General features: G+C 47.3%; 1 protein-coding gene across 1 annotated transcript in view; it reads left to right on the top strand.

Moving 5' to 3' along the window:
- Window positions 1–24705, top strand: part of Sorl1 (sortilin related receptor 1) — a 170253-nt gene that overhangs the window by 125451 nt on the left and 20097 nt on the right. The window contains exons 28-38 of the mRNA XM_052757426.1: window positions 1452–1583; window positions 2861–2992; window positions 4010–4144; window positions 5101–5256; window positions 9137–9286; window positions 15028–15159; window positions 15702–15828; window positions 15988–16157; window positions 20543–20655; window positions 21252–21356; window positions 22138–22210. Of these exons, the coding sequence (XP_052613386.1) occupies window positions 1452–1583; window positions 2861–2992; window positions 4010–4144; window positions 5101–5256; window positions 9137–9286; window positions 15028–15159; window positions 15702–15828; window positions 15988–16157; window positions 20543–20655; window positions 21252–21356; window positions 22138–22210 (1425 nt within the window). The remainder of the gene's footprint in view (window positions 1–1451; window positions 1584–2860; window positions 2993–4009; window positions 4145–5100; window positions 5257–9136; window positions 9287–15027; window positions 15160–15701; window positions 15829–15987; window positions 16158–20542; window positions 20656–21251; window positions 21357–22137; window positions 22211–24705) is intronic.

Raw genomic sequence — 24705 nt, 5'->3', positions numbered from 1 at the left:
ATGTCTTAAGATAAGCAGGGTGATTGTGGGGTTAGAGCATCCTTAGGTAAGTCTTGCCCTTTAATTGCCGGGTATGCTACCAGCCACCTGATTGTTTTCGCCTGGGCACGTCCCTCTTCTACCGGACTGGTTTCATTAATGTCTCTTACTGAATATCACTTGAGGAGTAGTGTAGGCCAGATGACCCTTTTCTATCCCTTTTTCAGTCCTAAAAAGATTGTCGATGGTACACATATGTGGAGAACGCTGGAAATGGCTGGGGACTTTTAAAAAGCCACGGCGTCGGGGAGCTGCCCCAGACATTCTGAGTTAGTCGGTCTGGAGTGTGACTTCAGTGTTGAGATCTTTCTTACAGTGTTCCGTGCTATTCTGTTGTGCAGTCCAGGGTGAGAGCAAATGTGTTTGTGCAGGTGCCATGCTCTGCCCCCTAGGTGGGATCCAGCCCATCACTCAAAAGCAGATGTGTTAGTACAGGCATGGCCGACTGGCCCGTGGCCAAATTCATCCTGTGACCAGTTCTTCTGAATGAAGTCCCGTTGAACACACTGAGTATCATTTGTTTATGTGTTGCATGTGACTATTCTTTCTATCGTGGTGAAACTGAGTAGGCAAAAAAGCACTGTATTTTTAGGCTTCTGTGAAACAAAGCTGAATGGTGTGGGGTTGTCATGGGAACAACATCTTAGGTTAGACATGTTTGTACACACACACACACACACACACACACACACACACACACACACACACATTTGGAGAGAGGGAGGGCATAGTATAAGGAATTGGCTCACAACATTATAAAGGTTATCAAAGGCGGTTACTACTCAAATCCAGGTTCCTTCTTGCTGTGGGTTCATGTGGTCTCTTCTTTGCATGCATCTCCAATGTCTGTTCTTACAGGGACATCTATCCTATCGTGACTTCTTTCATCCTGGTGACCTTTTTAACCTGAGTGGCTTTTCTAAGGGACCTGTCTCCAGATACAGTTAGTTACCTTGGTCTTAGGGCTTCAACAGAGGGGCTGAAGGCAGGGGTGCAATCCAGCCTGTAACACTGGTTTCTTGTAGAAAATAATCGCTAACCTCCAAATCAGACAGTCAGTGTCTTGTTAATCATGGTTACGGTTTGGGCTTTGTGCCAGGAAGCCCTGGGTTATAGTGTGGTCTTCTCCCTTGTTAGCCATGTGCCCTTGGCAGAAGCAGTACTCGATGCTGCCATCCCTATTTTCTTGTTCCATATGCAGAGACAATAAAGTGTCTTCGAATGATGCCTCGGGGGGTTAACGGTGCACTTTATGGCAGGCGCTTTAGCTCAGGACCCTGCGTAAACAGGTCCTCCGTCCACAGTGGCTGTCATAGCAGCAGGAATGGTCCATGTGCATTTGTTCAGGACGGTAGAGCACCCCTGCCAGCCGCAGGCGCTCATCCCCCTTCCTCACTGTCGCTCTCTTTCAGAGCCCTTCTGCACGCGCTTCATGGACTTCGTGTGTAAAAACCGCCAGCAGTGTCTCTTCCACTCCATGGTGTGCGACGGGATCGTCCAGTGCCGGGACGGCTCCGACGAGGATGCCGCTTTCGCTGGATGCTGTGAGTGAATGGTGGGGAGCTGGGCCGCTCTGTGGGGCCCCCTAAGACTTGGGTGAGGTCACATCTGAGTGCCCCAGCCTGCTCTTTGCTGTTCCTTTTTTCACGTAAGCATGGATGCCTTGTATCTATCACTACACAAATGTGAGGGGGCTGGTGAGTGACTAGGACCTTCGATCCATATTGAAGAGCTAGTCTCCCTGTAGCACAGCTTTGCTCCAGGGGTCTTCATGGCATAGATCCCCATGCTGTGTACTTTATTTTACAGTCAACCTCTCCTGCTGCAAAATGTCCCTGGTCCTTACGTTTGTGTCACTGTGACTGAACAGCTGTCAGAAACAGCTTTAAAGAGGGGGACTCTACTTGGTTTCCTAGGGTTTGGTCCGTGGTTGTTTGGCTTTTCGTACTTGTGCAGAGTTTTGTGGTGGTAGGAGTGTGGTGGGAGAGCATTTTACCTCATGGCACACAGGGAGCAGAGTGAAAAGGATGCTGAGGACCCAGGGCAACCTTCAAAGGCCGAGCCCCACTGACCTACTGTCCCAAGTTAAGTCCCACTTCCGAGGTGCCATAGCCTCCCCCAAATAGTGGCACTTGGTAGGGGCCAAGTGCTCAAACATAAGCCTATTGGAGACATTTCATATTCAAAGCACAGCACTAGGTCTGTGCGTGTCGTGAACTCATAGCACAGTGCTGTAGACTGATGACGGGGTAGTTCAGCCAGCAGAAACGCTGTCCTTCACTCCTGAGGTGTTGGCAGCACCGCTCTCCCTGGTAGACGCCATCTTTACCAGTGTCTTCCATGACCTTTCTCCTCTAAGGATCTGTCTAAACTTCTTTTGCTGTATCTATTTATTTATTTATTTATTTATTTAGAGAAACAAGGTCCTACTATGTTGCCTGGGTTGTCACTGAAACCCTGGGTTTAAGTGACAGCCTTTCCCCAGCCTGCTGAAGAGGAGGGACCTTCCTTTCTAAGGACACTGCTCATACTAGATCAGGACCCACTTTGATGACCCTATTTCAATTTACATTTCCTCATTGAAAGCATTATCTCCAAAGGCTGAGGGGTCCAGCCCTGTTCACGTTCCCTGTGAGTGTGTGGAACAGGTTAGTTAACACAGTGTGCTCTGCTGAGACTGAGTCTGGCCTCCGTTTCTCAAGGCTCCTCCCTTAGCTCTGCAGTTCCACAGCAGAGGACCTTTGCTTCCAAGCAGCCCTGCTGCTCTCAGCCCTCCAGCATGGAAGTGACCTGGGCTTGACCGATGTCTGTCACCCTCTAGCTCAAGACCCTGAGTTCCACAAGGAGTGTGATGAGTTTGGCTTCCAGTGTCAGAATGGAGTGTGCATCAGCTTGATTTGGAAATGTGATGGGATGGACGATTGCGGTGATTACTCTGACGAAGCCAACTGTGGTAAGAAGCCAGAAGACCTGCCTCCCTCAGGCAGCCTTCCAGTTACAGGGAGACCTGTGGGCTGGGGATGCTCGCAGACATCTCACCTGGATGTCACATTGCCTTTGCCCTCCTCTTCCTCAGCAGCACATGCTGCCAATTCTGAAATCCCCACAGGAGGGTTGGAGTGAAGAGGGAAACTGGCATCCAGAAGATGCTAGGGGATGTTTATCCCGCTTCTCTTCCTTCCCCAGTGGGGAGGGCCACATTACAAGTAAGGACTGCCGTGGGTAAGGGGTCAGGGTGTCTGAGGTACTTTTTCTTGTGGCAACATACACAACAAAAGCATCTTCAGGAAGGAAAGGGTGTTTTGTTACATAGTGTGAGAGGATATGTAGTCCACCACAGCAAGGGAACCATGACAAGAGCAACCTGAGACAGCCGGTCACGTCGTGTAGCCGGTCAGGAAGCTGCAAGAAATGAAGGCTGGCACTCAGTTCACAAAGGCGAACCTTTGTGTTCAGTCCATGGCTGCAGCCCCTGGGATCTGCTCCCCCGACTCAGGGTGGGTCTTTCCCGCTCTGTTAAATCTTTTTGGAAGCACCCTAATAGGCACACCCCGAGCTATGTTTCCATGATGACTCTAAGTCCTACTGTATGTTGACAGTGACGATTAGCCATCCTGATGGTAAATGCTGCGGAGTGTACCTCCCTCTGAAAGTTACAGATGACACCGTCATCCTTGGACTGTCATCACGAGTTATGTCTTTGGTAAAGTCTCATGATTAAACTCAGAGTGACCATTCTCAGGGTACCGGAGTAGGTCAGGAAACTAGGAGTTGGAGCCTAAGAAGGTGGGGGTGCCATTGAGTTTGCAGATGTTATTCGTCCCTCCTTGGATCCATGAGCATGCCTTATCTTCTCTGGGGAGTAGTGCAGATGTCCCTGGACTTGGCCGTTGGGGAGATCGACAGAGGGGAAGCGCTGCATTCACATCGGTGCCGGGGAAGTGACCGGTAGTGTGTTTGCTCTCTGCAGAAAACCCCACGGAAGCCCCGAACTGCTCCCGCTACTTCCAGTTCCGCTGTGAGAATGGCCACTGCATCCCCAACAGGTGGAAATGTGACAGAGAGAATGACTGTGGGGACTGGTCCGATGAGAAGGACTGTGGAGGTGAGAGCCCTGGGAAGTGGGTCAGCCCCCAGCCTGGACACCAGGACAGCTCTATGGGTCTGCAGACTCACCATCTCTAGACTGCCTGGCTCAATCCTCACTGTTTCGGCTTTTTGTGAGGGAGGAACGATGCTGAGTTCTTCCGGGTCATCATCTCCTTTATTTTGTTTTCATTTTTTGTATGTTGCTTATGGAGGCCAGAGGCCAATCCCTGCTGTCACCTTTCAGGCCCTTTCCACCTTGGCTTTTGAGACAATCTCTTACTTGAGGACCTGGGGCTCGCCAGTTAAGCTAAGCTGGCTGGCCAGTGAACTCCAGAGACTCCTGTCTTCTCACCTGCGGTGGCGAGAATTTCCATTATCTGTGTGAAGGGTTCCACTGTCTCCAGGGTTCCCCATTCCTGACTCTGAAGGGCTTGGTGACAGTAAGGAGCCTAGGGCCTTGCTTCTCAGAGTTTAATCTACAGACTCCCACACCTATTTCTGCAGAGTATCCTAGGAATGTCAGAGGACCCCATACCAGGTGCACCTTAATAAGTTCCCAGGTCCCGGTGTGGGACACATGCTTTCTGTTGCCTTTTGCCTTCTCATCCTGGGTCACTGTGATGTTTCAGCTACAGCTACAACTTTAGTGAGAATTCTCTAGCCACTGTGTGCCTCTCCCTGGTCATCTGTCCACCTGCTTCCTCCAGCAGCAGTCAGGAGCCCTTGAGAGGGCAAACTCATGGGACTATTATTACTCTGTTTCAAGTGTTGCAGTGCATTAAATCTGCTAAGCAGGAGGGAAAGACTGCCACCTTTTTGGAAACCCCTTACATACTCCTTATAAATGCTAATTAAGGGAGCTGATATTCAGGCCTATGTCTGCCACTGGTCTTCTTGGGCTGCTGCAACTGGGACATCAGCATAGGTTTGGGACACTTTTTAAATCTGAAATCTTGCTTGCTTTTCCTTCAGATTCCCATGTTTTCCCCTCCCCCACCACTGGACCCTCCACATGTCTGCCCAACTACTTCCGCTGCAGCAGCGGGACCTGTGTGATGGACACCTGGGTGTGTGACGGCTACAGAGACTGTGCTGATGGCTCAGATGAGGAAGCCTGCCCCTCTCTAGGTGAGTCCTGGCCATGGTTTGCTCAGTCTCATTTGCTGTTGTGGAGGGAACTCTGTGGGCACGGCACCCCAGGATCATGTGGGAACTCCAGGGAAGCATCCTAGCTTTTAAACTGCCCTGTGTGAATCCTGCCAGAAAAGTCCAGCTACTCTGCCTTTTACCTCTGCCTCCCTTTCAGTGAGGAATCACAGCTGGGATAATAAGGAAGTGTTTTGTGTGTGTACAAACTCGGGAGAGGACCCAGTTTTTCTGCTTGCTGACTGGCCGGCATTCCCTCTAAAAGAAGGGTGGCCACTGCCATCTAGTGGCTGAACACAGAAACAGCTGAAGGTCTGTGCGACCACCGCGATGCTGCTGGAGGCCAGGGTCCATCCACCATGAGACTTCTGTCCCACAGGCAGAACAGGGTTGAGGGGGCTGGGTTCTTCACTGAATGGGGAGGTAGTTTCAAGCTTGCTTTGAAGAGGAGAGCTGACACTCGTTTGTCATGCTTTCTACAGCCCTTTTCAGAGCCCACTCTTAGGTCTGCGGTGAGCTCTTCCTCCGTGTGCACCCAACCAACCACTTCTCTCCTTAAAAGTCACCAGTGACTTCTTGCCTGGAAAATGAGAAGGGGCCTTAGGGCTTAGTGGTGGAGGGGTCTGTGATTATTAAACAAATATCCTAACAACTGGGGCACTTTTAATTGGCGGTTTGCTCATTCTTTTTTTTTTTTTATTTTATTTTGGTTCTTAAAAATCATTAGTGTATAATCATTGCATAAGATAGTAGATTTTATTATGACATTTTGATTCATTTATACCTGTGCTTTGCTAACAGCCATCCACGTTATCTTTCCTTCCCCCTGTAGTCTTATAGAAGGTCAATCATTTTTTAAATCCTCTGTGTGTGTATCTGAGTTTGTGTGCACCCGCGTATGCAAGGACGCACGCATGCGTGCGCGTTCTTTGCTCATGCCCATTCACGTATGGGGATGTGGAGGTCAGAGGGCAACCACAGCATTGGTCCTCGCATTCCGCCTCCTTCGAGACAGGATCTCTTGCTGTGTATTGCTGCATATGCCAGTCTAGCTGGCCCCCAAGCTTCTGGGAATTCCCCCATCTTCATGTCACCCTAGGAACACTGGGATTACAGGTCCTCAGGCCTGGGAGGCAAGCGCTTTACCCACTGAGCCATCTTCCCAGCCCAGGAGACCAATTCTTAACACTTGGTCCTTCCCATTCCTTTCCTTCTCTTTCTCCTTTCCTTACTCTCCCCATCCCTTTCCTCTTCTCCATTCTACCTCTCCCTTCCCTTTACCTTTCTCTGCTTCCCCCCCCCCTTTTCCTCTTTGCCTGTTCCCCTCTCCCCTCCCCTGCTTCTATTCCCTCTCAGTTATTCTTGAGAGAGGCTCTCAGTATATATTCCAGGCTAGCCCGGGAACTGTTGGCGCTCACCCTGCAGTGGATCAGATGCCGGGGGCGGGCCATGGCTGGGCGAGGAGAGTACAGTAGGAGCATCTCTCAGTGTGTTCCTTTCCTGCTGTGTTACTGTGGTTTTTACCAGTTGACCTTGATCCTCCCATACAGTTGTCTCTGTGAAGCTATCCACAGTTATCTCTCCCGGTTTCTCTCCTTTCTCTTCTTCGCTCTCATGGTTGGTATAGCACAGTCTAGAAAATTGCCAGAAGAGAATATTTAGGAAGTTACATAATATATTATGTATCTGGGGACTGACTCGTTTGAAACTGTTTATGTCCCATCTTCAGGCCTGATTGACATCTGAGCTGGATTTAGAACGCCAGCTTGTCAATGGCTTCTCTTTAGAATTGGAAGGTATCTGCTGTTGTTCTTCGAGTAGCTCTTAGGAAAGCCATGGCCAGCTTGAGTTGCTAGTCTGTGGTCACATTTCATTTTAAATTATCTACAAGCTTATCAGATCTTCCCCTTGGCTCCAGTGTTTGGACTTTTGACTACCATGTACATTCTTTTTCATCTAATGTGGGAATCCGTGTGTTTTAGTTTGAGGGAATTTTTTTGAAATGTTTAGTTAATGATGCACACCTCCATCTTCTTCTTGTGATCTCGTCTGTCATGTCTATTGATCGGATCCTCCTCATGCTCCCTTTGTTTGTTTCAAACATAACCTTGCGATGGAGTCCTGCAATTAGCTGTGTAGAACTGACTGGCCTCACACTTCTGTACTTCTCCTGCCTCTGCCTCCTGAGTTGCTGGGTATTCAGACCTGAGTCACCACTTCTGGCCCCCTTATTCTTTCTTTAAAAAAAAAAATCTCTTTCAGCTTTAAAAATTTGCCATTTTCTTCTCACTTTCTGTGACACTTGCTTTACTTTGCCAGCTTTTCCTCCAAGTGTCTTCATTTCTGTTGTATGGAATTCAGTCGTTTCTCACTTTTATTACTGTCCCTTTTAGTACTACACTATATATTCTCTGTGAACATACTAAGGACATTTGCTTTGAAGTTTGCTTCTTTGTGTGTATTTGGTGTTGATGTTGGGGTGTGTATGTACAGGATGTGTGTGTACAAGTTGTGTGCCTATTGGTGTGCGTGCCGAGGCCACAGCAGGACATTAGCATTGGGCATCTTCCTCTATTACTTTTCAGCTTAATGTTTTGAAACAATCCCTCACTGACTCTGTCTTTTTTTTTTTTTACAAAGGGGCTGGGAATTTGAACTCAGGTCCTCATGTTGGCAGAGCAGTGGCTCTTAGCCACTAAGCCATCCCCAGCCTCCTGTTATTGGCTTCTTACAAAGTCTCTATTTCCTCCAAGCGACCTTTCTTGGAGCCCTGTGAGTGTGTGTGTGTATGTGTGTGTGTGTGTGTGTGTGTGTGTGTGTGTGTGTGTGTGTGTGTGTGTTATATTTCATTTTGTTTTGTTTTGAGGCTAAAGGTTTTTCTTAGGTAATTCTTTATTGCTGTTGTGTACCAGGATGGGAACTAAAATGCTGCTCAGTGATTCTGAGTACACAGGTGAGTGTGCCAGCTGCATGCTTTGTGGCTAGCCTGTTTGCTGGGAAACCCCAGGCCTTGGTAATCTCGTTGTTTATCCCTGAAGCTGGTCAGTGTCCTTAGAGATAATTCTAGGCGCCCTGCCTAAACTGTCAGGGTCTCTTGTCAGGAAGTTATCTGACTTCTCATTGGCTGGCTGTAAGTTCAGTGCCTCTGCTTTCATTAGCATCTTCTTGCTCAGTTATCATTAGCATCTTCTTGCTCAGTTATGGCTGCTTAAACAGTCCCTTTGTTTTGATTCTTTGCAAACCACAGTCAGCCAGGCTTCTGCCCCCGCTCATATACGGGGCAGTTGTCTCCTGGGCTGGGGCCAGAAGGGAAGAGTAGTAATGAGGCTGCTTTTGAAACTTCTTCTAGTCCTATCCCCCTTGCCTGACCCTTCCTCAGTCTTCTCTCTTAGGTGAGAGAGACGATTTCTGAGCCTTTGGGGGATCCTGTGATCCTGAGCTGGCTGGCTCAGAGCTTTCTCTTCCAATAACTTAGGGTAGGATACAGCCTCCTCTGGCTCCCTTAATTGCTTGTCGGCCTGCTTTCCTTTCTTCTTATCCACACCCATGTCTTTAAAGAGAATCTCTCAAGTGAGTCTGTGGGGCCCTGTGAGGAGCAGCATAAGGCACGACGGTGTCCTACTGTCCTACCTGCTTTCTCTCCATAGCTGGCAGGTGCCTGGACACCGCACCCTGCTGCCCTGCAGTTCCCGCAGGCCCACACTCCCCTAGCACATCCAACAGTTGAAAGGTTGCTCTTCCTGGCAAACTCCCTCCACACCAAAAAGTAATATATATATATATATATATATATATATATATATATATATATATATATATATATATATATAACTGTCATTAATATAAAAAAATGTTTTTCTAGCAAACACCACCGCTGCCTCCACCCCCACCCGGCGTGGACGCTGTGACCGGTTTGAGTTTGAGTGCCACCAACCGAAGAAATGTATCCCGAACTGGAAGCGCTGTGACGGCCACCAGGATTGCCAGGATGGCCAGGATGAAGCCAACTGCCGTGAGTATCTTCCAAGGCCACCTTCCAGCTCTCTGAGTTCCATTCTTCTGCTTCCATCCCTGGGCAGCCGGCTCCTGGGTGTCTCTGTGTTACCATGTTTACAGTGTTCTCTGTGAAGGCATTGCTGAGTGGACAAACAGCATAGTCTATGATGGTGATGCTGCATTTAGTAAATAAGCTGGCTAAATGTTAAATAATAGGAGCATCCCCACTGGAAAGATTTCTCAGTGGAAGAAAAATACCTTAAATGAGTTTTTTGTTTGTTTGTTTGTTTTTTTGGGTTTTTTTTTTGCTAAAGATGTTTAATTCCTGAAAGCACCGGATGGTAAAGCCATGGCCTTGTGGAAGTATTCAGCAAGCATCGTCAAGGCATTTAGAATATACTATTGGGCAGATCACCTACAGCACTGTATTAAGAACCAGGGGCTTTGCTCCTGGAATAATTATACTTAGGGAGAAACAATAAGCCACACAGGCAACCCAAGTACCATATGAGGTGACACCTGCGTGGTGGCTGTGTTCTGAACCATTGCTTGCCCCTGATGTACCCAGGGAAGCCCCTTGGAGTAGGTGATGGATGGACACACAGCTGTCCTGCTGACTGATGCTCAGGGGCCAGGAGAGAAAGCGGGCAGCCTGGATGGGGGAGACAGAGATCCGAAGGTCACTTGTCTCATCCTCAGCACCCAGTCAGCACCTGTAGTCACTGTCTGTACTTGAAAACGTTGACCTGAGAAGGGGGAAGGGCAAGAAAGATGCCGCTCTACCTGCCCTCAGCCTGCCTCTCTGATGGGGGATGCTGCTCCTGCTTGGGGATTTGCCTTACAGGATCCCCTCCATTGGTCACCTGCTCACTGCAGACACTGATGTCCTTCCCTGTCACATGCCTAGTAGGACCAGGAAGAACATTTTTTTCATGCATGTCTCATTTTGCACAGTGAACAACAGAGTGTCCAAGTCTCTTCCACTTCTCCAGCAAGCCTTCAGCTCTAAAGGCTAGCAGGAACCTCCACTCCTCATCCGTCACTATTCTGTCCTCTCCCCCCTCTCTCTCTCCTCTCTGTCTGTCTGTCTCTTAAAGATTCTTAAGACTGAAGCCCCAAAGGGAACCCTACCAAATGTTGCCATTTCCTGATGAATTGGGTCAAAGTCAGTAGAGGAAATAGATGTCACCTAGAAGGATCAGGTTACTTCTATATCTTATTTTCATTTATGAGTTTTTTTTAATATATACTTTCTGTCCATTTTTAAAATGTCCTCAGCACCTTGGATAAAAACATAAAGGCGCCGGGCGGTGGTGGCGCACGCCTTTAATCCCAGCACTCGGGAGGCAGAGCCAGGCGGATCTCTGTGAGTTCGAGGCCAGCCTGGGCTACCAAGTGAGTTCCAGGAAAAAGGCGCAAAGCTACACAGAGAAACCCTGTCTCGAAAAACCAAAAAAAAACAAAAAAAACAAAAAAAAACATAAAGGCATACATGTCACCCCTGCAGGTGACATGGAGCCAACAAAGTAGCTGAGTTTCTGATGAAATAATCAAGACTCAGGAACGTTAGCACTGAGATTTGGCTCAGTTAGCAACGTGCTTGCTCTGCAGGCACCATGACCCAAGTTCAGTCCCCAGAACCCTCGGAGAAATGAAAGGGGAGGGAGCCTATGCTCTGCTCCTGGCAGCCAGAGACAGGAGGATCGCAGGAGGATCGCTCGTGGACCAGCCAGCTTAGGTCAGTTGGTGACCTCTAGGTCTGTGAAAGCCCCTATCTTAAAGGAGGTAGATGGCATTTGTGAGGATGATATTTAAGTTTGTCTTCCGACCTCTGTATTCACACCCATACATGTGCACACATGTACATCTGCACTCATGTAACAAGGAAGGTAAATTAACGTTTGTTTTGTGGTGAGTTTTAATGTGTCATTCACTATTCTCAAGTCCTACACTTACGTTCCTTCGGTCTCCAAGTCTCCTTGTGATTTTGGTATTGTCTTCCTTTTAGTAAAAGGAAGATTAAGCTTCCAGGAGGATACCAGATCCCTCACTCCTCACCCCTCACCCCACCGCTGGTCAGTAACACTGGAACAGTTGGTTCCTCAGATAGAAAGCTGCAGCCTTGCTGCCCTGCCACACGGAAGGTTCTTATCAGAGGAGATTACACCAAGCCCAACCCAGAGAGATTAAATACTGGTTAGTGTAAAAACCTACATCTGTGTTGAGAGAATGAAGAAGTGCCCCTCCCCCACCCCCACCCCCCACTGACATTCTGTTAGCTGGACAGGTTCACACTCACACTCACCAAAACCATAGTGGGAACATCTTAGCCAAGAGCGAGCCACTACGTCAGGTAAATGTTAAAAATAATTAACAGGAAAGAAAAGACACAGAACCTCCCACCTGGGTGATTGATGGGAACTCACTAATTGGCATCCTTTCAATCACTGTTTTCAACCCGGTTCAAATCCAGCTCACTCACAGGGGTGTTGTTTAGCTAAGGGTCTTGAAATCAAGATGTGCTATTACCCACAATTCCCTTTGGTCCATTTTTGTGATTATCAAACAGAAAATGTGTTTCTAGCACCCCACGTTCTGTGCTCAGTACCCATCAGTCACATATTTTGCTAATCGGTTTAAATGTTGATGATAGTCTTACCAGTTTTAAAACATTATGTTTTCTTGTTTCCAAAGTGTTAAGACGTGTTTCACAGAGCGGCCTCAGATTCCCAGCTGCCCTACAAGTTGCTTCTGTTGTTGCTTCCAGTTATTACCAACTCGGAGATTTCTGTATTGGGAATCTTGTGTTTTTCAAGACAATCACCTTCAGAACAGCTTGACGCCTTCCTGTGTTAAGGGGTGTCACCCACCCTGCCATTCAGCACCCCCTCCATACACATAATACTTGAGATGTCTCTCTCTGTCGCCTACACTCCCAGAGTGACATATGTTTGCAGTTCCTCTTGGTGGAGAGTACACCATGCAGGCAATCCTCTGCATTCATGTTGCATGTCTCTCTCATAGACAGCAGTGCCTGTATCATGGGATGTCCAGTGCATAGAAGCATGACGTTCATCTTTGGCTTGCAAGACGATGGCAGCAGCGGTTCTCAACCCCCTTTTAATATACCTTCACATGTCTCACAGTCCTTGTTCTTCCAGTTCCCAAGACAAATCAATTTCTGTTCAGAATATAATAGATACCCTTAATATCATGCTCTCCCTGGAGAAGAGGGATTTTAGTTGTAAAAATCTTCCTAAGGGTTGCAGGAGAGATGGCTTCCTGGGTAAAGCACTTGCTATGCAAGTGTGATGACAAGAATTTGCATCCACTGCACCCACATGAAAGTTGGGCAGACGTGGAAGCCTCATCTGTAATTTCAGTATTTGCAAGGTAGAGACAGGGATCTGGAAGCAAGCTGGCTAGCTGGACTCAACTGATCAGTGAACTCTAGGTTCAATTGAGAGACTTGCCTTAATGAATAAAGTGGAGAATGATCAAAGAAGACACCCAAGGCCAACCTAGGGCCTCCACGCACAAGCACAAACTCATGCAAACGTGCATATATACCCCCCCCCCCCCACACACACACACAAGATTTCTTTATAAACGGTTTTGGCCATTCCCATTTCCTTGTGTGTCTATGGATTCTGTTCCTGTATATTTTATTAGCCACGGCTGGAAGTACTCAAAACTGTGCTTGAGCTGAACATGTAAAGACTCTTCGCTTTTATTATTTCCTAAACAAAACAGTGTCCTGCTTATTTACATAGAGATTATGCCCAGTTGGGGAACATAAGTCATCTAGAAGTAATGTAAAGTATGTGGGCAGAGGGGCAGAGGTCATGTTTATTTACCTTCACTATGTTATTTCACCGTTTCGTGTGAGAGAGCTTGGTATCCACAGGGAGACTGGAACCTGACACAGAGATACTGGAACTAGCCGTTCCCTATTCCCTATCAGCTCATTTTCTTCAAGTAGCCAACAAATCTGCTCCTGTATCCTAGACACCCTTGCCAAGAGGCCTCAGGTCTTCCCCGTGAAAAGCCAGTGCTGGAACATGGTTGTTGCAACACTCCTCAACCCCGCCTCCTACTTCCTTCTTTCCTGGCCAATCCTGTGTGTTTTCCCATCTGGGAACATTTCCCGATACTCTTTATGCCTTCTCTTTGAGCATCTTGACTGCTCCTGAGAACACCACCCATTTTCCTCCTGGGTCTTACACTATGCTGTCAGTCCAAGTGATGCTCTAGGTGGAAGACAGGATTGTAGCCGTGCTCATTCGAAAGCGGAGACACGTGGTCCTGTCTGCATCCCGGGAGTCACTTGGAGACGGAAAACGGCGCGCACCCACTGCAGTGCATTTGGAGAAGTCCCAAGAGTCTGATTTTTAAGAGAGTGTCATCAGTCAACTGTGGGGAAACAAAATTGTGAATCTTCTATTTTTAGATTGTTCCACTAGCTAATCTCTTTTGGTGACATTTTTCAGTGTTGAAATCCTAGCATGGATTAAATCAAACAATTTATTGAAAGTATTTTAGATTAAGGTTGGATTTTTTTTTTATCCCGAATTCTGTATGCCTGAATGACATTGCATAGTTACGGAGTGGAAAATGATATTTTTGTGCACAGGGCGAGGCTCAAGAGCTGGCAGAGTCTTCGCTGTTGGGCCCCATTGGAGAACTTACAGTCTGAGCTCATAAAAACTAGAAAGAGAACCTCCCACACAGGAGCTGAGCAGATACCAGGTTTAGAGTGCACCCTAGTCTTCTCTGGCCACTGTGATGTGTGGCCCCACATGTGGTGGCTTAAAACAATACATATTCTGAGTAAGAGCTGACTCAGGTGTCACTAGGCTAAAACCTAGGTGTGGGTGAGACTCCTGGGGTAGTCTGATTCTTTGCTTTCTCCAGCATCTGGGGGCCTGTCCTCCAGAAGGTCAGAGCTCCTCCCCCACCTTCAAAGCCAACTTCGCATCTGTCTGTCCTTCTGCCTCTGGACATCTCTGACAGCAACAGGGAAGGTCTCTGTTCTGAAGGAGCCATGGAGTTAGCCGGGGCTTACTTGGTTAACATAGGTTGAACTTTCTCCATCATGGTCCTTAACTCAGTTCCATCTTCTAGGTCTCCTGTTTCTATGTAAGGCAACATAGCAACAGCTTCCATGGGTTAGGATGCAGAAGTCTTTGTCTTAGAGGTTCACAGTTGCCTTCAGAGCCTACTCAGAGGCGTGATGTCTCTGACATAGCCCTTTCTTACTCATGATTGGGTAGGTAGACATGAGTTTGTATAAGGCAGACCCAACCCCAGACTACCCTGAGACAGAAGAGTTGGGTTCTGTAGCCACCCTCTTCTCTCTTTAGGGTCATTTCCAATGACATTGTCACTCTTCCCTTTTTGACCCTCCTCTAAGATGGAGATCATGTACTTTTGGCTAATAACCTTCTTTGAATTGAGTCACGTAACTCTTAGCTTACCCCTTCCTTCCCCTGTCGAAACAAAACCCTCGTCGAGCCTTTTGACCCCGAAGCTTCCAGTCTTCCTGAAGGGAGAGTCTCGTTAATGTTAAGTACAACGCTGCCACTTGTACTAGAATGGCTAGCATCATTCTACGTCCCCTTGCAGAGAATTTTGGAGCAGAAATCAATAGTTTAAAGAAGCCAGCCTACTTTTCTTACACGTGGTGAACCTGGGCCCGGCCACACCATGCAGCATAGCCTTTTCCCTCTGGGTTCAAGGAGGCCCTTTCTATTTCAGCCACCCACAGCACCTTGACCTGTATGAGCAGGGAGTTCAAGTGTGAGGATGGAGAGGCCTGCATTGTGCTCTCCGAACGCTGTGATGGCTTCCTGGACTGCTCAGACGAGAGTGACGAGAAGGCCTGCAGTGGTGAGTGACAGCCCCACTCTCCAGTTACCGTGGGGGCTTCTAGCTAGGACCTTTGGAACTTTGTCCCCGCTTGAAAATGTGCTCAACCTGGGAGTGCCAAGTGAGGGGAGGTGTGGTCCAATTTTGATTGACCACGCAGCCAGCTCTTTCCCAGGAGCGAAAGGTCTCCTCGGTGTGTGTTCCCCAGGATCTCTACCCTTGCTGATGTACACACCGTTCCTCTCACAGAGCCTCATGCGGCAGGTGGGGTTAGCTCAATCCTGCTGTCTAGAGTGCGTGCCATCCTTCGACCCGCAGCATCTTCTGTTGAGGATCAAGTTTAAACTGATCAGGCGTGGGGGAGGCAAAATGCATAAGTCAATATGGGAGGAAATTTGGAAAGGTAGGGTGGGGGCTGTCGTCACACTTTCTGGGATATCTTTCCGTATAATGATTGTGTCCTCTTAACAATTTAGACCGTAGTGGTTCTACCTCAAAGGAGTCCTTTGAAATTCAAGGATTTGTAAGGCAGAACTTTGATTTCTCTCTCTGTATCTCTGTAGATGAGTTAACTGTATACAAAGTACAGAATCTTCAGTGGACCGCTGACTTCTCTGGGGATGTGACTTTGACCTGGATGCGACCCAAGAAAATGCCCTCTGCTTCTTGTGTATACAGTGTCTACTACAGGTGGGTCCCACTTCAGCCACAGTCGCCGGCGACACGGGATGGATGCCCTGGGAGTTCTCCTGTGCTGTGCACGGAGAGCTCCTCCATAGCTGGCTTCTGCATCTCTGTCACCCCACCCTCACCACCTCTCTGTGACACTCTCTTCCTTGCTTTGGTCAGGGTGGTTGGAGAGAGCATATGGAAGACCCTGGAGACTCACAGCAATAAAACAAGCACTGTCCTGAAAGTCTTGAAGCCAGACACCACGTACCATGTCAAAGTCCAGGTCCACTGCCTCAGCAAGGTGCATAACACCAATGACTTTGTGACCCTGAGGACTCCAGAGGGGTGTAAGTATGGTAGCTGATTTGTTCGTGTGTGTGCATGTGTGATCCTGGAGGCTGAGCCCAGGGCCCTGCACATGCCTGAAGGCACCCTACCACTGAGCTACATCCTGAGTCCTTTTTAAGTTTATTTTGAGATACGCACTAATTTGCAGCTGGCCTCAGATTTGCTTTGCAGCCCAAGCAGGCCTGGAATTTTCCATCTTCCTGCCTCTCCTTCCCAGATGTGCACTGTCACACCAGTTTATATGTATTTTTAAGTGTTGTGTATTTGGTGGGTGTGTGGGTATGCACACCCACGCGTGTACACACCTTCTATGCTTATGTGGAGACTGGATGCCAATGCTGGATCTCTCTGTCATGTTCTCCATCTTAGATTTTGAGATAGGCTCTCTCACTGAACGTGGACCTCACTGTTTGGGCTGCCTGGTTGTAGACACTTGCCACCATGGCCAGCTTTACATGGGTGCTGGGCATCTGAACTTAGGTCCTCATGCCTGTGCAGGAAACACTTTACCCAGTGAACTATTTTCTAAGGATGCTGTGGACTGAGGATGTGCTTATCCACACTTTACATGTGTGAGGAGGAGCGTGCCTGATCCATACATGTGTGGACATGCTGGTCTGAGGTGCTGAAGTTAATCTTCCTTACCATGGTCCAGAATGTTCTTCTTTTTTAATGTCTTGTCTAGTTTCTGCTTCTATTTTCCTTTTCTGAGTACTTCCTGTTACCCAATACTTAGGATATCCTTATCACTTTAATATGAGGCGTGCCAGTGTTTTGTTGCTAAGTTTTAAAGAACTCACCAAATGGCTAAGTTTTTAAAAACTTAAATTCTAAGAGGGTTTCCCACCTGCTCCTCCCTTCAGAGCGGATGGCACAGGTCTGCTCTTTCTCCTCAATTTCCCCACTGCCAGAGCATTTTGAATATACTGTCACCGAACTCATGAAGGAGTCTGCTTTAAGTGATCACATTCAGCTGGATGTAAGATTTCTGTGACGGGAAATTAGTCTCCTTCCTCAGTAGTCACACCTTTGGTCCCCTGCTTTGTGGTTTGAGAGTTTGAGGTGGCTGGGGCTCTTATGAACAATTAAAATCTCAGTGTGAAGTTCCAAGGACCAGACCAGGACACACGCGCGCGCGCACACACACACACACACACACACACACACACACACACACACGATGACTCAGCCTGCCTAAGCAATTCCATATTGCAGCCTGGCAGATTTACAACCTATGGAGACATTCTGGGAAAAGAGGAGAGTGTCCAGTCAACGCGAAGGCTGAGCTGCCAGCGTTTTTAACAGAAAGGCTCCAGTGTCTTCCAGCATCCTTTCTTGTCCTTGCTTTAAGCTCAGGCAATTGTCCTGAGTTGGCTACTATGCAGACAGATTTTAACCTCTGGTTGGTTCCTTTAAATTGTTAAAATACACTTTTAATTTTTACCTATCATAAAGATTGTACACATGTGTGGGGTACAGTCTGACAGTCTACCACACGTGCACAATGTATAATGACTAGATCATGGTTACTAGGCTATCTGATCACTCCACTTGCTTTATATTTCTTTGTATAAGGGGTGTGCAACCTCCTCTCTGCTATCTATTTAAGATATTCACCTCATCTTTGTCAACACCCTTGTCCTGTGCTGTTGAACGTCAGGCCTTCTTCCATGTCCACCCCCACCCCTCTTCTCTCCAGCCCTCCCCCAGCCCTCCACTCTTGCAGGTTGGGAATCACTGGTCTCTGAACATCTGTGAGATCATTCCGCCATGTCTGTGTGTACATGAGAACAGTCAGTATTCATCCCTTGCAACTAGACTTATTTCCCTCAATAGAATGACCTCCAGGTTCATCCATGTTGCCACAAATGGCGGGATATCATTCTTTATGATTGAGTAATATTTCACTGTAAGTATGTACCACATTTTCTCTTTTTGTTTGTCCTCTGATGGGTGTCTGTGTTGATCTCACACCATGGCTGCTGTGACTATTGCTGCAGAAAAATGAAATGTAGGAATACGGATTTCTTTGACTATGTGTACCCAGTAGTGGGGATGCTGGGTCGTGGCATAGCGCTAATGCCAGCGTTTGAGAAACCACAATGCTGTAGCGGGTGATGTTCTCACCAGTGGTGGGTTCTGCCATCTCTGCTTCGGTTGACTTCTTGTCCTTCAGATGCTTAGCCGCCATTACTGGGCTGAAGGATATCTCACCTCCCTCGTGTTTGCACCCCCCCTCATGAGTAGTGACGGTTTTTCATAAACTTTTTGGTCTTCTGTGCATCAACTCTGGAAATCATTTCTGTGGAGCTCTTGGTGTGTTTAAAGCCAAGCTGTTGTTGTTATTCTGCAGTTCTCTCTTCACCCTGTTGCTTGTTCTCTGTAAGGAAACCTCTAAGTGTGCTACGATCTCGTTACACAATTTTTGGTTTTGTTGTCTGTGTTGTTGGGGCCACGTATAAAGCCAGCCTTTCCCCAGATGAGTGTCCTGAAGCATTTCCCCCAGGTTTTTACATTTAAAAAAAAATTGAGTACTTTTCTAGTTTGGGGTGGTTTACATTTTAAGGCTTTGATCTGTTATGAGTTGATTTTTGTACATGGTGAATCAATAGGCTACAGTTTTCTTTATCTGTAGATGAGTCTCCAGGTTTCCCAGCACCATTTGATGAAGAGGGTCCTCTCTCCCTTGCATGTTTTGGTTGCCTTCGTCCACAGTCCGTGGGCTGCAAACACGTGGACACATTTCTGACTTCCTGGTTCTGTTCCGTTGCTTCAGGTCTCTTTGGTTTCTATGTCTGTATGGTGTATTTTGAGATGAGACTGCTGTCTCCAGCCTTGCACTTTTTTCTCAGGATTGTTTTGACTTTTGGGCTGTGTGTGTGGGAGGAGGTGTCTTATGGTTCTGTGCAATTTAAAAACAAATATTCGGCTGGGCAGTGGTGGCGCACACCTTTAATCCCAGCACTTGGGAGGCAGAGCCAGGCGGATCTCTGTGAGTTCGAGGCCAGCCTGGGCTACCAAGTGAGTTCCAGGGAGGCGCAAAGCTACATAGAGAAACCCTGTCTCGAAAAACCAAAAATAAATAAATAAATAAAAAATAAAAACAAATATCCTTCAAAGTTCATACATGTATACGATGTATCTTGATTTTATCCACTCCTCACCCCTCCCACTCTCCAATTCTCCCTGCCCAGTGACCATTACGCATTACTTTTTTTTTCTTTTTTTAAGTTGAAAATAGATTTTTTTTTCATACAACATATTCTGATTTTGATTTCCTCTTCCCTAACTCCTCCCAGTTCCTCCCGACTTCTCCACCCACCCAAATCACCTCTCTCTCTCTCTCTCATTATAATGCAAACAAGCATCTAAAATAATAATAATAATAATGAAGCTAAAATAACAAACCAGAAAAGGACAAAACAAACGAACAAAAAGAAAGCCAAAGAAAAAGCACAAGAAACACGTATAGATGCAGAGAGACACACAGATTCACACACACAGAAATCCCATAAAACACAAAAATGGAAACCATAATGCTTACGTAAAGAACCTCTAGGGTTAAAAGAACAAAGCCCAGAGAAAGCATTAGGAGACAAAGAAGCTCCCCAAATGGCACAGAGTTCATTTTGTGTTGCCATCTGTACTGGGCCTGGGGCCTGGCCCAAGAGTGGTTTGTATGGTCTGTTAGAGAAAGCTAACTTTTTATTTGTGAGAGGTTGTCAGTTGGAGATGGTTGATGGGTTAGGAATGGGGGCTTGTGTCCACTTCTCCTCCCAGTGCTGGGACCCCACCTGATGCAGACATTTGCAGGCCCTGTGCACGCCGCACAGTCTCTGTGAGTACATTCATATGTGTGTCAGCCCTGCTGTGTTTAGAAGGCCTCGTCTCCTTGATGTCCACCATCTCCTCTGGCTCTTGCAATCTTTCTGCTTCCTCTTCTGCACCTCACTTTTAATTAAGAGTGCTTTTTTTCTATTTCTGTGGAGAATGTTATTGCTATTCTGGTAGGGATTGCACCGGATATGTGGATTGCTTTGGGTAACAAAACTATATGATAATAGGAGTTCTTCCTATCCAGTTTCTGGTCTTTTCTTCAATCTCTCTCACCTGTGTGTCAAATTTTTTCATTGTAGAAATCATTAACCTCCTTGATTAAATTAGTCCTAGCATGTTTGGGAAGTTTTAAGCAGGGTTTCTTTTAAACTACTTAGTTGCTGGGAGATAGGTTTGTCTTATTTATCTGTTGATTCTTATGCAATATAATTTTACTGCATTCATATATCAGTCCCCACTCCTTCTTGGTAGAGTCTTTCTTTTTTTGTATGTATATAATCAAATGATTTAAATGCAGGGAGAACTTGACTTTTGATTTGTTTTCTAGTGCCAGATGCCCCTCGGAACCTCCAGCTGTCACTCAACAATGAAGAGGAAGGTGTGATCATTGGGCATTGGGCTCCGCCCATCCATACCCATGGCCTCATTCGTGAGTACATTGTAAGTACTGTCCAGACACTGGTGTGTGTGTGTGTGTGTGTGTGTGTGTGTGTGTGTGTGTGTGTGTGTGTGAGAGAGCTAGAGTTTTCTGGGTCCCTTTTGTCACCAGGAGGTGATTTGGTATTATGGAAAACGACCCATTCAATAGGACACTGCACATCTGTCCAATTTTTTTCCCCTGTCGCTGTAATAAAATATTCCAACAAAGGCAACTTAAGGGACCAAGGTTTACTCATAGTTCAAGTGTATAGTCCACAATGGCAGGGAATTCAAGGTCATAAGAGCTGACATGACTGGTCCCATTGCATCCACAGTCAGGAAGCAGCAATGGGTACCTGCGTTCAGCACTTCCTCCATTTATACAGTATCCATCCCAGAATGCTGTTCTATCTGTACCTTAGTTGACCTAATCCAGATAATCAATCACACACGGGGATGCCCACAGCCTTGTCTCCCAGGGGATTCTAGGTCCTCTCAAGTTGACAATTAATGCTAGCCATCCCAGTGCCCTATCTTTCCCTGTGTTCATCTTTGCAAGGTATTAGAGGGGCCCGAGCTCTGGCTACCCTCTACTCAGGCTGAGCTTCTTCCTGTAGGTGGAATGCAGCAGGAGCGGTTCCAAGATGTGGGCCTCCCAGAGAGCCGCCAGCAACTCTACAGAAATAAAGAACTTACTGCCCAACGCCCTCTATACCATCAGAGTGAGTGTTGACATCCTCGTCAGTCACTGGCCAGTCTTAGAACACAGAGAGATGGCTCCCGCTTGTCACCTCTATGTTTACGTTTAAGAGAGGAGTGTTGGTGTTCTTGGAAACACCCAATGCCTGGTCTTAAAGAGGGAAGTTGAGCTTCCCCCTCAGATGGCCATAACTTGCCATGATGCAGCTCTTACTTCTGCTTCTGGGGTCTGTCTTTTCATGCACACCTCTTCTCTGCTTATCATTACCTGCAGGATGCTACAGTGCTAAGGGCATTTATAAACCGATTCCATGAGGTTCTTATGAAATGGAGTATTAATATATTTAGCAGAAAAGAAATAGATTTTGTACAAAGGATGTTTATTAAAGCTGTTCAGACATATCTGGAGACTCCCTTGCACTGATAATTTCTCTAGGACTCTTTTTATATATGCGTATATGTGTTTCTATATGGATATAGAGCTCAGAGATCACACACACACACACACACACACACACACACACACACACACACACATGCACGCACACGCACACTCACACCTGCTCTTTAGAAGAATCTGGGTAACAATAGATCAATAGAAATTTTATATTCTTAGGACTATTATAATCCTTCTTGCCTCTTAGTTCTCTTATTTCATTTGCTGGGACCTCTGAATGTCCTGGGTCACTCTCTCTATATATTCTGCCCTCACTGCTGAAGCCTTAGCCGTTTAGCTCATTCAGAATTCTTACTATATGGTGTATTACTTTTATTTCCTATTAACTCACACTCTGATTTGAAAAGGTGGCTGCAGTGACTAGTCGCGGGATAGGAAACTGGAGCGATTCTAAATCCATCACCACCATAAAAGGAAAAGGTAAATGATTCAGTGCTTGCGGATTTAGAGAAGAGAGAAGCCCTTTGGAAATGACCTTCATTGAGCTGGAAAGGAGAAGCCTAGGTTAGAAAGCTTTTCCGAGCCTCCTCTTCCCCAGCCCAGGCACCCTTTGGCGTTACAAAGATGTGAAGTCTTTATGGGCGGCCACTGAGTATATTCTTCCTCTAAGCATTGGTTTCCAAAGGTCGTTATGCCAGTCCCTCTGTGCACTTGTGCACAGACATTTGTGCCCCTCTCCCTTGGTTACATTGACAAGCTATGTCAGAGTTAGGGAGTGGCACATGGCACCACAGCTGACCCTTGGAGCTCGTAATTCACTGCTCTGCACACGAGCTTATCCAACTGGTCCCTCAGAATAGCTGCAAGACAAGGGAGAGGAAAGTGGTGTGTTACTTGCCCTAGAACACACATAAATGGCAAAGCTGGGACTAGAACCTCACATACTTGACTCCAGAGCCTCCGCTCCTAACCATCCTGGTGCACACCTCCCCTGGACTGAGATCCCTGTACTGGGCTGCTCTGCCTCTCAGGAGGATGCTCCGCATCCTGCATGTGTGTCTCTTGGGGCTGAGAACTTTGCCATTTGCTTTCACTCCATCCTTGGTATCTAGTGGGAACGAAACGCTCAGATGGAGGGTGGGTAAACTGAAGCATCTTCATGAAGGGTCCTGGCCCCCACTGAGCATTGGATGGAAGTCCATCTTTCTGAGTGGTCTCCTCAGCACAGCTCTGACTCCGGAGACTTTCACCCCATGGCCTGACAAATATTAAAACCAATTGATTGCTGTGGCATGGGATGCAATTGGGTGATTCTGCTTTCTTTCATCTGAGCCTGGGAGGAGCTCTCAGAGACGAAGATTCGCTTCAGTTACTCTAACTTCTGTGGGATTGTGGCGGTCAGGGTAGGAGGCAGCCAGAGTTAATGCTGCCCGCCAGCCAGTGGGCAGCATCCAGCAGGTAGTAAAGAGATTGTGAATTCACTCTCCTTGAGACCCTATTGCCTTATCATTTCTCTCTACAAAATTGTGGGCTGAAGTATACAGACCATCCAAATCCAAAAAGGAGGGACTTTGGAAATCCCCAATTCAGTAGGAGCAAGTAAAATCTGCATTTGAAAATGACCCTGAGCCTCGTTCCCTTCATTCTCTTCCTTGTGATTTTGCCGAGTCTCAGCTCCTCTCCCGTGATTTGGTCAGGCTGTGCCCAGAAGGTAGCTCTGCCCCGAGGCATCTGTCCCCGGGGTCTTAGTGACTTTGGAAGAAAGATGAAGAACAAAGGCAGCCATGATGCCAGCCAGGTTCATTCACGATGAAGGCAGCAGGTTAATGCTGGCTCCAGTAAGAAGGCCGCCCTGTGTGGAGTGCTTCTTGTGTGCCGCACACTGTGCCTTTGGTTTTATGTGAATCCTGTGAGTGAAGAAGTATTGCTGTCCTCATTTTGTACCTGAGGGAACTAGGCTCTAGAGAGTCATGAGCTACCCATGGTCACCATGATTATAGTCCATGCTGGCTTCCCCTTTCCCAGTCTGGCTCTGAGTTGGCTGCCTGAAACTTCTCAGAGCCTTCCTCCTGGTCCCTGTGGGTTTTTTTTTCAAGCCTGGTTTTATAACATGCTTGATCATCTGATGGGGCCTCCCTAGATTTCAGCATGTCTTTTACCCAAACTCCCTTGCTTTGCCTTTAGAAGGGCTGTGTCCTGAGAGTTGAATACCCAGGTGTCACGTGTCTTCTGATCATGTTGGATTCTGGGGCTCCTTTAGATGACACTAGCCTCAGCACTGTCACCTTTCTTGTGGGCAGGCGTTCTAGCTGCTGGGCTGATGCTCATCAGGAGGGCATGGGGCCTTTCCTCTTGGCCATGCTCTCCTTGTGCCCCCAGCTGTCAGCTTCAGCTCCCAACTGTGGAGCATACTAATTGCTCATGAAGCAAGACTTCACTGAACAGGGAAAGGAAGGGGACAGTAGCTGTGCACTTGGCACTGTTAACTTTCCCAGCTCTAGGCTGCACGAATGGTTTTCCAGTTAGTATGTGTCGGGGGACAAGTGCTCGAACTCAGGTTTGCCAAATCCCAGAGGCCACCTTCCTTCCCAGCCTGCAGCACACATATTTACAACTTACAGTTTCTCCTTCAGCAAGTCCCATCCTTCAATAGGACGTGGGGGAGGCTGGAACTTGGTTTCTCATAAAGACATCATTGACAGGGATCCTGACCCTTCGTGAGCCAGGCCGAAGCTGGGCTATGTGGGGACATTGGCACAGTGAAACTTTTCTGTTCAGTCCAATTGCCAGGTCAGCTGACCAGCTTGCCAGGATTGTGTCTTCAGCAAGCAAGGGTGGGCCCGGCCTCAGTCAGGGCAATGGGGGTAGAAGGGATGGCTGGATAAAGGTGTGCTCTTTATTCCCTGGCTGCAAGGCCACTTTGTCTGTTGAGATGACAGCTGTGAGGTCCCGCCTTCCTCACTCTCCATGGCGTG

The sequence above is a fragment of the Peromyscus californicus genome, unplaced genomic scaffold (assembly GCF_007827085.1).
Source record: "Peromyscus californicus insignis strain IS unplaced genomic scaffold, ASM782708v3 Scaffold_11__1_contigs__length_118956290, whole genome shotgun sequence".
NCBI classification, from domain to species: Eukaryota; Metazoa; Chordata; class Mammalia; order Rodentia; family Cricetidae; genus Peromyscus; species Peromyscus californicus.
The sequence above is the reverse complement of the archived record's forward strand: the minus strand, read 5'-3'. Positions and strand labels throughout refer to the sequence as shown.